The sequence below is a fragment of the Cyprinodon tularosa genome, unplaced genomic scaffold, assembly GCF_016077235.1.
Source record: "Cyprinodon tularosa strain WSP-4 unplaced genomic scaffold, ASM1607723v1 ctg346, whole genome shotgun sequence".
NCBI classification, from domain to species: Eukaryota; Metazoa; Chordata; class Actinopteri; order Cyprinodontiformes; family Cyprinodontidae; genus Cyprinodon; species Cyprinodon tularosa.
Window position 1 is genome coordinate 1810687 of NW_024039059.1, and position 11748 is coordinate 1822434.

At 37.8% G+C, this 11748-nt stretch overlaps 1 protein-coding gene across 15 annotated transcripts in view; it reads left to right on the plus strand.

Annotated features, from left to right (window-relative positions):
- The window catches only part of plekha7a (pleckstrin homology domain containing, family A member 7a), a 198178-nt gene extending 187184 nt beyond the window's left edge, over positions 1-10994 (plus strand). For all 15 annotated transcript variants that reach the window (XM_038294821.1, XM_038294822.1, XM_038294836.1 and 12 more), the window contains 4 exons: positions 3862-4035; positions 8832-8965; positions 9044-9177; positions 10695-10994. In XM_038294821.1, coding sequence (XP_038150749.1) covers positions 3862-4035; positions 8832-8965; positions 9044-9177; positions 10695-10717 — 465 coding nt within the window. In that variant the 3' untranslated portion in view covers positions 10718-10994. The remainder of the gene's footprint in view (positions 1-3861; positions 4036-8831; positions 8966-9043; positions 9178-10694) is intronic.
- Positions 10995-11748: the final 754 nt, after the last annotated feature.

Sequence of the window (11748 nt, forward strand, 5' to 3'; positions counted from 1 at the left end):
GAGGTGCTTTGCAAAAGTATTCACACCCTTTAAAAATGAACTCATTCAGCCAGGTTACAAGCACAGACTTTAACATGTTACTGTACGCCGTGTACATGTCCCATTATTGTTGCAAGCAAATTATTTGGAAATTTAAAAAAAAGAAAAATATAATTCAAATATTAAACTTTGATAAAGTTCTTATTCAAAAAAAGGAAAAAAGAAACTTTGCTGTTTACTTATGTTTTCTTTTTTCCTTCAAATGTTATTTTTTAAACGTAATTTTCTATTTTCACATTTCAAAATAGATTTTTTTGGAATATCTTCTTTTTTTTCTTCAAATATCTCTCTTCTGTGTTAAACTCAAACTGGAAAACAAATGTTTAATCAATTTGAAAATCTAAAATTTGATAAGAATAAATAAATAAATAAATAAATAAATAAATAAATAAAAGAAATTGAGGAAATAAAGTAAAAACAGAATACTGTGAAGGTACTCCAAAAAAATTTGGTTCTTTAAGATTAAGATATTTTTCAAAGTTTAATTTTTTATATAGCTTTTTTTTTATTTAAATTTTTAAAAAGTATTTTTTTATTGATGGCAACAATAATGAAACAAAATTAGCTAAATAATAATAGGGATTTCATGTGACAGATCAACACAAAAAAGCTCTTAATTGGTTTAGAACAACCTAAAGTCTGAAAAGTGTGGCAGACAAGTATTCAATAGAGTCAATAGAGCTGCGAGTGTTTTGTTTGTCTTAATAAGATCAAGCCTCTGAATAAAAAGTTTGACTTTTTGTGCTAAATGGCTTAGGTTCAGTCAGAGCAGATAAAAACAGTCTGTGAACAGCAGATGCTTTGGGAATCTAAATGCAATTAATCAAAAATGTAAAAGGAACCAACCTTACTGATATTTATTTTTATTTTATCTTAAACCAACAACAAAAAGACCTTGTTTTAATCATTTCAGTTCCAGTCCAGATCAAAAACAGGAAATGGAAAAATGGCCCCAGAATAAATTGAAAGTATTGAAATATTTCATGATTATTATTATTATTAACAGTAAGAAAAAATGTAGTATTTGATTTCAGTTGTTATCCTCCTGTTTTGATATGAATGTTAAAATGTAAAGTAGTTTTGTATGTAGTAAAAAAACTAAATATTTTTCAGATTTTTTTAATATAAATTAAAAACATATTTCATTCCTGTCTGCTTTAATGTCAAACTTTACTCTGTGTTGGCCTATCAGATAAAGTCCCATCAAAACACACTTTGTTACTTTTAAATCCGTGGCGTGTGAAAACTTTTCTAAGGCACCATTGTGTTTTTACTGTCATAATAAGCAATACATATTTTTATATCTATATATATATATATATATATATATATATATATATATATATATATATATATATATATATATATATATAAGTTATGGTTTTACTTTTTTTCACCTCTGATGTCAGCAGAGTATTTTTTATTTCGCTCTGTTCTCCACCAGCATTAACTGGTTTTTACTTCCTTTGAACTAACGCTTTCATTCAAACAGCCTTGTTTTGTTTGATCTCTGAGGTTCTTTTATTTGTTCTCTGACTACATAACAATAACAGAGACTTTAGATGTGAAAAGCTCAGATTGGAGAACTTTTAAGTGGCCTATGCTGTGTTGTTTTATGCATCATGAGTAAATAGGGCAGGATGGAGGAGCTGGGCTGCATTGCAATAAAGAAATAGTGCCCTCCACATTGATTGAAACCCCTGGTAAACTATGCTAATATGTTTAATTGCTATAATTTAAGCTGTAAGCGCGAGGGGGGAAAAAAATGGTTTAAAGAGAATCAGCTTTTACAGAATCAGCGCTGCCTCTTCTCGTACCAATGACCGAGAGTAACAGGACTGACTTTTGATCTGTTGAATCATTTCTTTGTTTTCTTAAACAGATGTTGGATATTTATCCCATAGATGTCCAGTTTGCTGATAGAGTCCACCAGTTTTGCTTTTAAAATCAGGAACTGATCTATTCCAACCAGATTCCTATGAGCCTAGCAGCACAGGACTACACCACCGTTATGCTTAGTTTCACACCTAAAACATCTGGAGTTGCTGCTGATGAGCAATGATTTACCTCCAAATAAAACACCTTGCGACCAACTCCACACGCTCTTATACAACTTCTTAAACAGAAGTTTTTGATTTTCCAAATCGGACACCCTTTACTTCACTGCTTCCTGTCTGATCATCATAAGACCTGATTTGTTCCTTTTTTTCCTGATCCACTGTGTTTTTATTGATCCAACCAAAGCATGTTAAGGTCACTCAACAGTTTAAGAAAAGAAATCTCTCCCTATTGATTCCATCTAAAGGTAAACATGGAGACTCTGTGACCAGAAAATAGCGACATAAATATGGCTTCTCATCCAGGCTGGTAGCCAGAGGCTGTAAGAAAGCTCTGATCAAAGCTTCCTCAACATTTCTTCAGTTTGAAATAATGCAACTGCAATAATAGTGTTGGGGAGTTTCTTTCGACACGTCGTTACCAGGGGTGCCAATCAATCTGGACACCACTGAAAGTGTTGAGCAAGGAGTGGACAGATCTGTCATGGAGGATCAATTATTCACACATGTAGCAAAATGTTTGTCTGTCTCTAGTTGGGCAGAAGATATTAGATCTCCACTCTGTACCACTGATGTCCACTCCTTGTTTGCCTAAAGTCTCCCCTCCATGAAGCTTTCTACCCCCCCAGCACAGTGTGTCAGATCGAACAGAGCAACGGTTTAATTCATTAGGGAGATGAAACGGGCGAAATGCTGATCGCCGCCTAATTCTGTGTAATTAAAGAAGAAATGCACAACTTTTTTTCTCTGCTTTCTTTTCTATCATGTAGAGATTTGCACTTCAATAAAGAGTTTCTTGCTTCTGAAGCTCCTCCTGGCTGTTTTCTTCTTAATCCGGTGGGGGGTTGTGAGGGAACGTGTGCATGGTTTTCTCTGTCTCTCTCTGCGTGTGTTTGTGTGTGTGAGAGAGAGACTGGTCTTCCTGAGCACACCGAGGCATGAGACGCAGCGTTTCTCTGAGCATGCGAGCACTTCGACAGACAGATCAGACTCTGCAGGCTGCTGGAGAGGAAAGGATGCATGCATGGCTTTGATGCTCCTTGGATGATTCCTCAAAAGTACCACTCAGCAACACACACACACACATATTGTGCTTCTTAGTAGATGTCTTAGTTTGCAATGTAGAGAAGGGTGCACTAAAAGGCTAAAGTCATACAGTAGTTGTCTCTCTCAGCCTGGGGATCAGTGCTTTGACTTCTTTCATTATATACCACGTCCTTAGACCTGTTTTAAGCATTTCCTGATCCCTTATATGTGAAATGCTAAGACCCCTCCCTGGTTATTTAGACTCCACATAGCAACCTGTCACAGGATCACAGAAAAGCTTTGGATTGGGGAAACTTTGGAACCTTTTATTACCATTGCACTGTCAGCATTTTCTCAGTAATTAGATCTTCACTCAAACATTTCTAAAAACTAGTTAACAGCAGCTACCTTCTGCAAACAAATGAAAATATCGGATTGATTTGAATAATTTAACAAAAAGGCTGCTTTTTCTGTAAAACTTCAAACAGGGATGCTAAAAAGTTTCTTAACCAATATATTGTCTCAGTTGTTTTCTCTAAATGTCCTTATTTAATCTATTAAACTGATCCAAGCTGCTTAAACCGCCCAGAATTAGGAGCTAAGTCCATTTATGTTTCCCAAGTTATTTTGTGGTTTTTTTTGTTCTTTTTCCTCTAAATTTATAATACTGTAGGCAAACATATTTTCCCAGCGTTTTTCACCTCCTGGTTGTGTAACTGTGACTCTTTCATATCTCCAGGTGTTTGACTGGCAGGAGGAACGACCCAGAGCAGAAGGTCAGAGCGACGAAGGACTGAATCGAGTCAAAGAGAGTGGAAGGAGGCAGTCGGATGAATGGTTGACGGTCACAGCCAGGCGTGTACAAGAGGAGGACTTGGAATCCCTGGACTATGACCTGGATATCAGCCGAGAGGTACACCAGGCAGTCTCTATTTAGGCTCTGGGTCAGATTAGCAGGACAGCTTCAAGGTGTTTAGAGAGAAAGATGCACAGATGCAGACACTGGCACTCATGTATAAGAAGATATGATTCGTTTTGGCTTTGAAAGAACAAATCATCCTTTTTCAAGCTCCAATGGTTATAAGAAATCCAACTAGTATGAATACAGACAGTAAAATCTCTATACGCATGTTTGAGTTTATTCTGGATTTACTCAAATCCTCATAGGGAAAAAATTATTGGGGCCTGAAACATAAACACTTCCACTAATGTTGGTCACACGTCCCTAAGCACGATCTGTTTGCTGTCAGCAAGCGTCTGGGAAGATTTCCCTCTGATATTAGACCACATATTTTAACCATAGTTTTTTTTAGTTTTTTTTATATTGAGATTGAATTTTCACAGGTTTATTCATTTCTAAAAGCAGTAATAAGTGTTTTAGATCATTTTCCAGTTGAAGTACACAACTCGGCCCCACTTTAAGGCATTAAACAGCGTGATAAACTGATCAAGAAAATAGCAGATGCTAAGATAAGATAGACTTTATTGATTTTTTTATATACAGGTGCTGGTCATAAAATTAGAATATCATGAAAAAGTAGATTGATTTCAGTAACTCCATTTAAAAAGTGAAACTTGTATATTATATTCATACATTACATACAAACTCATATATTTCAGATGTTTATTTTGTTTAATTTTGATGATTACAAATGACAACAAATGAAAATCTCAAATTCATCATATCAGAAAATTAGAATATTGTGAAAAGGTTCAAAATTGATGGCCCCTGGTGCCACACTCTAATCAGCTAATTAACTCAAACCACCTGCAAAAGCCTTTAAATGGTCTTTCAGTCTAGTTCTATAGGCTACACAATCATGGGGAAGACTGCTGACTTGACAGTTGTCCAAAAGACGACCATCGACACCTTGCACAAGGAGGGCAAGACACAAAAGGTCATCGCTAAAGAGGCTGGCTGTTCACAGAGCTCAGTGTCCAAGCACATTAATAGAGAGGCGAAGGGAAGGAAAAGATGTGGTCGAAAAAAGTGTACAAGCAAGAGAGATAACCGCACCCTGGAGAGGATTGTGAAACAAAACCCATTCAAAAATGTGGGGGAGATTCACAAAGAGTGGACTGCAGCTGGAGTGAGTGCTTCAAGAACCACCACACACAGACGTATGAAAGACATGGGTTTCTGCTGTCGCATTCCTTGTGTCAAGCCACTCTTGAACCACAGACAGCGTCAGAAGCGTCTTGCCTGGGCTAAAGAGAAACAGGACTGGACTGCTGGTGAGTGGTCCAAAGTCATGTTCTCTGATGAAAGTAAATTTTGCATTTCCTTTGGAAATCAAGGTCCCAGAGTCTGGAGGAAAAGAAGAGAGGCACTTCATCCACGTTGCTTGAAGTCCAGTGTAAAGTTTCCACAGTCAGTGATGGTTTGGGGTGCCATGTCATCTGCTGGTGTTGGTCCATTGTGTTTTCTGAGGTCCAGGGTCAACGCAGCCACATACCAGGAAGTTTTAGAGCACTTCATGCTTCCTGCAGCTGACCAACTTTTTGGAGATGCAGATTTCATTTTCCAACAGGACTTGGCACCTGCACACAGTGACAAAGCTACCAGTACCTGGTTGAAGGACCATGGTATCCCTGTTCTTAATTGGCCAGCAAACTCTCCTGACCTTAACCCCATAGAAAATCTATGGGGTATTGTGAAGAAGAAGATGCAATACACCAGACCCAACAATTCAGAAGAGCTAAAAGCCACTATTACAGCAACCTGGGCTATCATAACACCTGAGCAGTGCCACAGACTGATCGACTCCATGCCACGCCGCATTGCTGCAGTAATACAGGCCAAAGGAGGCCCAACTAAATACTGAGTGCTGTACATGCTCATACTTTTCATGTTCATACTTTTCAGTTGGCCAACATTTCTATAAATCCTTTGTTTTTATTGGTCTTCAGTAATATTCTAATTTTCTGATATGATGAATTTGAGATTTTCATTTGTTGTCATTTGTAATCATCAAAATTAAACAAAATAAACATCTGAAATATATGAGTTTGTATGTAATGTATGAATATAATATACAAGTTTCACTTTTTAAATGGAATTACTGAAATCAATCTACTTTTTCATGATATTCTAATTTTATGACCAGCACCTGTAGTTATTGCACACGGTATGACATAGTGATTGCACATTATTTATTGCACTAATGCTCGCTCCCAAAGCTAAAAGGACTGACAGAATTCTGCCAGACGTTCACAGAAAATCGGATAAACTAACAATAAACTAATCTTGCTTAATACCTAAATAGGTAATAATTATCTACTGTAAAGTAGCCAATCAAAGGCAGTTTATTTTCTCTTGTCGGTTCCTCACTTAGAGACCAAAGTTGACATGAGCCTCAGAAACGGATCCACAGGGAAGGAGGAGAGAATCTACAGGAGCAAAAAAAGCAAGAGAGCAGAGAAGGAGCATGGAGTCATGGATTGTTGTATATTAGGGGCCTTATGGTATTAAAACTGCAGACATAAAACATTCAGTATTCATGGGGAGAGTAGCTAACATACACGCTTTTAAATTAAAACAGTATTTATAGGTCCTCTTCCTCCTCTGTAGGATCTCTGTCATCACAATGTTCTACCTGAATTTAATCATTTTTGGTTTGACTGATGTGTCCAAATTGTACGATCACCGTTTGCTACCAAATCACCATGGACAGATGACAATAAGCAGCGTTATCAGCATGCCCCAGATCAGCGTTGGCCTTCAGTCTTTGCTTCCGGAGACATTTAAACAAATTATTGGGGGATAAAGAATCCAACCTTTGGATGCTAGTTTACAGAAATGTTTAAACATCTCAGCTTTATTTCAGAAATAAATCTGCCTCCTAAATATAAGCAAACAAAATCAGCTGTTTGACTGCAGGATGAACTTTTTAGCCCTACAGTTAAACGTCTTTACCAGTAAATAGTTAAGTGATTTAGAGTTATTTCTATTTTTAAATATCTTTAATCAAACCTGAATGAGAATCTTTTTGGCAAAACGTACTTAATTATTGAGCGCATAAAGAAATAACCCAGCAGGAAGAAAAATTTTGTTTTTTTAATCATCTGTAGAAATATGATTTTTCTTCCTGCTCTAATTATTCATCAATCTCCAAACATAGAACTATGATAACAGATCTCACAGGTGCATAACAAAAGCAGCACCAGTTTGCAGCCGTGGTTGAAGCTTTGTGTTGCGGTTTGTTTGCTCTGATCAGAGCAGATAGGGCCGACTATCCCTAAAAAGAATTGATTCAATAATCTCTGTTTATCAGCAGCATTCAGTCACTGCCATTATTTCTGAAATGGCATAAGTTGTAGTGGTTCCTGTTTTATTGTGCATGGTTCTCCTGTGTGGTCACTGTCAGATAATCGTTACAGGTTATCTCTGAACTGCCGCCCTAGAAGCGACCTCAGAGCTGCAAAAAGCTGCAGAATTAAAGCTATAAGTCTATGTGGAAGGATGCATGTTGCATAATGAGTAGAAAGCCCTCAGGAAAACTAACACTCTTCATGCTGATGACGGAAAGTAACAATCTTCCCTGATTAAGCGGAAGTTAAGTAGCCCACTAATGCTTTTAGAAGTTAGAAAAATGCTAATTAGCCCTGCTGTTAGCTGATAGCTGAACCAGGCTCATCTCTGCATGTAGACTTCTGGGAAACTAAGGAATCTGGAGGTGGATGTATTGAAAGAGTATTTTACTGTCAGCAACATGACAGCATGACGCCTCCCACACCGTGTTTAACAGTTGCTTTCTTAGGTTTGACAGCTTTTTGACGACTCCTCCAATCATTTCCCCGTCACTGTAGCCAAACGCCTCCATCTGTGTCTCCTGTGAACATGAAACAATGATAGGCCATGGTGGCATTGATTCCTGAACATCCTAACTGATTTCCTTTCATCGTGAGTCAAAGTTTGAGGCAAACATTATTAAGGGAAAACGGAAACATTGGAGCTTGTTTTGAAAAATGTGACGGAGGCTGATGGAAGCTTCTGGAATGGTTCGATCGAACCTATTTATTTAACTGATGAACTGAAGTTAAACTGCTTTGAAAAGGAGGGAACAATCTGGGTCAGAAGATGGCCGCTACACAACATGTGTAGTCTGGTAAAATCGCTCACATTTACGTTAAGTTATAGTGGAGAATTTTTGTGATTTTTTTTTTTTTTAAAGACCTGCCCTCTCCACTTAAAAAATAAAAATAAAAAAAGCACATGCACAACCGTGTTGCTGCTCCTGAGAGGGAATGCATACGTATGCGAAAAGATGCACGAGCCCATTTCTCCTCGTGTACACTCTGTTTTAAAGATTGATCATACAAATTTACTTGCCAAAAGCAGATTTGCAATTTTCCTACTATGTCAGACTCATATCCGGTAAGGGAAGATGGAGACGAGCACGTAGGACGGCATTACGTAATCATATCACCAGAATGATTGACAATTAGGAGGACCACTTATTTTGATGATCCACCCGGAAAAAGAACATCCTGTTTGTCATTTAACTGAAAAAAACAACAACCAAATGCTCCATCAGAAGCCCTTAATTCACATGGATTCCAACGGATTCAGTAGAGCTGTAAATAAATTTATTCCAAACATTGGTTTGCTTTTGGTTATTAGGAGAGAAAATATATTCATCTTTTTTCTATATCCTATTAACCGTCTGTTTGGCAGATGTAAAAATCTCTCTTCTCTATATCGTGCAGCTTTCTAAACCAGACAAAGTTTTCATCCCAGAACGATACGTAGAGTCCGATCCGGACGAGCCTCTCAGTCCAGAGGAGCAGGAGGAACGCTCCCGCCGGGCTGAGCGCATCAAGAACCTTCTCACCAAGTCCAGGTATCCTCATCCTGCATGACTAACCTGAACCTTAAGATGAGGCTGATTTTATTAAAGAACCCTTGTGTTTTTCCTCAGTGTTCAGAACATCCAGCCGTCAGCATCTGTAGATTTCAGCGAGCTGGACTCTGCTATGCAGCAGCAGAAGAGGATCATGAGCGTCTCCTATGCGCTGGCATCAGAGGCTTCACGCAAGAGCAAACTGGTTGCAGGTCGGTCAGTTAAATAGTTACTCATACTACATTCACACTGGATGAGCTATGGGCAGCAAAAAAAACGGCTGAAGCTTAATTTTTGATTCTTATACACATTAAGGTCAGACCAGCCTGAAGAGAATGTTTGATGCTCTTGAGGCGTTGCTATATTTGCTGTGATCAATGGTTAAAAAGTAGTTTTAATATATTTTTAAGTGAGAAAGTCCAGCTGAAATCATCGTCTGTGCAGTCAGTTCAAGATTACGATCCTGCCTTAAAATATTATTTCACCCACATACCGCTGTGGGCGATCATCCAAGCAGCAGTTGGGGCACCTTTCCGCTACTTTTCGTGGCGTCTGGAAGTAGATGTTAGCGTTTTTCAAGTATGGGTTGCAAACTGCATGCACAATAATAATAAAATCAAACATATTTTGCCGGCAGGTTTCGACATTTTAAGTTAATTTAGGCTTTAAAGTGTTTCAGAGGAGAGATCATGGCGTTCTGCATCAGCAGTGCTGTGTCTGTCTCCCTGTCAGCTCCCAGATCAGCTTCTATGATTGGTTGATGCAGCGCATTGAGCAGCAAAAGTTCAGTTTTTCCTACTTCACCATCTCCTGCTTGTGAAGCTCGTTAGGCATCTCAGATACTCAGAGGCGCTGCACCAGACGTGTCAGGATGGGCTGCAGGACATTTTGATGCACCTTGTTGCGCGTCACCCACTGACTGCATGTAAACCAGCTTTGGAAAAGGCATGTGTGTCTGTGGGGGCATCAAAATGAAACGAAAGCAGTGTTTGGCAAAAGCTATCCTGGATTTTATGGTATTGACCCACACAATTACAGAATCATAGAAAAGTATCTGATATCTGAAAAGTGTGGTTTGCTTTTTTTTTAGATAAAATTCCAACACAATCGCTGACCTTAAAGGTCTCTTCATTTTTACATAGTTTCAATGTTAGATTTAGCCTAATTATAAATCCTGATGTTCTAGGTTGGCCTCAGGTAGCATTAGAGAACAATCATCATGGAGGCCGAGGAAAACGGAACATTTATCAATCCATCATCTACGAGAACTTGTGGAGCGTTAATTAGAGAAGCAACCAAGAAGCGTCATGTCGACTCTGGAGGAGCTGCAGAAATCCCCAGCTCAGCTTAGATAATCTGGTGAATGAAGAGGATGAAGCTCTCCTCAGGTTTAGACTTTGATAGTGAGACGAAAGCTATTGCTAAAAGCTAAAGGTCAACCACAAACCATCAACATGTCCAAAACTGAACTTCTTTATAGCCTTCAGGCAGTAATATTATAGGATGGGGGGAAAATGGAATACTGCTGCAGAATATCGTGTTTCTCTGCTGCTTCTTCGGTACTGTTGAGCGTTCAGTAAAGAGAACAGAGAGGCGTGACGGACAGAAGCATTTAATGCAACAAAGAAAACATTGATCAGATTCTTCCTGATTCCACTGGTGGTGATAAAAGCAGCCTTTATTCTTCATGTGATAGAGAGACTGAGACTTTTTGTTTTTCTCTCCTCAGCCAAAGCTGCTTCCCAGCACTGATCCACAGAACCGACTCTGCAGACGTTCTTTGAAAGCACCAAGCAGGACGAACTCCGAGTAACTTATTCTTTCCTTAAATCCCTTCTTTCATTCTGGGTTTAGTACACATCTTTCAGTGTTTTTTATTTCCCCCGTACTCATGGTTTTTAAATCATAATTTTATAATTGCTTCAGCACTTACGTTGCACACTTTATTGTAAATCATAAAATGACTGAACCTGTTTTTGATCTTGTTTGTTCTGGACTTTCAAAATAAAAGCCTGAATTGACACGCTCAGATGCAGTGGGAATGTTTTCTCTTCTGGTTCTCTTCTCTTGTTGGAATTCTAAATTCAAACCAAAAACATTGAAATATTCAAACACATCTTTGTTTCTATGTTTATGGTAATTTGTCGGTTGTAGTTTTTTTTTTTTTAAATCAAAAGAAAAAAATGTTACTTTGATCTATTCACAGGGTTCTTACAGTCCCTAAAGTCTTTATTTTATTATTTTCTCAAAACCAAGTCTGGAGAAATATGGAAACAGAATAAAACATTAAAATATGTTTATCCTATAGTTGTTTCAATTCCATAGTTATGCGACATTCTATGTTTAAGGCTGGTCACTGCAGAGACGCAGAACCTGCTTTCGTTCTGAATCAAGTCAGTTTTCTAGAAAATTCCTGGCAGTCAAGTCAGTCATTTCATTCTTGACCCAACTGAGCTTCTCTTACAAATCTAAGTAAAAACGAAAACCAAATTTACAGGTGCTGGTCATAAAATTAGAATATCATGAAAAAGTAGATTGATTTCAGTAATTCCATTTAAAAAGTGAAACTTGTATATTATATTCATACATTACATACAAACTCATATATTTCAGATGTTTATTTTGTTTAATTTTGATGATTACAAATGACAACAAATGAAAATCTCAAATTCATCATATCAGAAAATTAGAATATTACTGAAGACCAATAAAAACAAAGGATTTATAGAAATGTTGGCCAACTGAAAAGTATGAACATGAAAAGTATGAGCATGTACAGCACT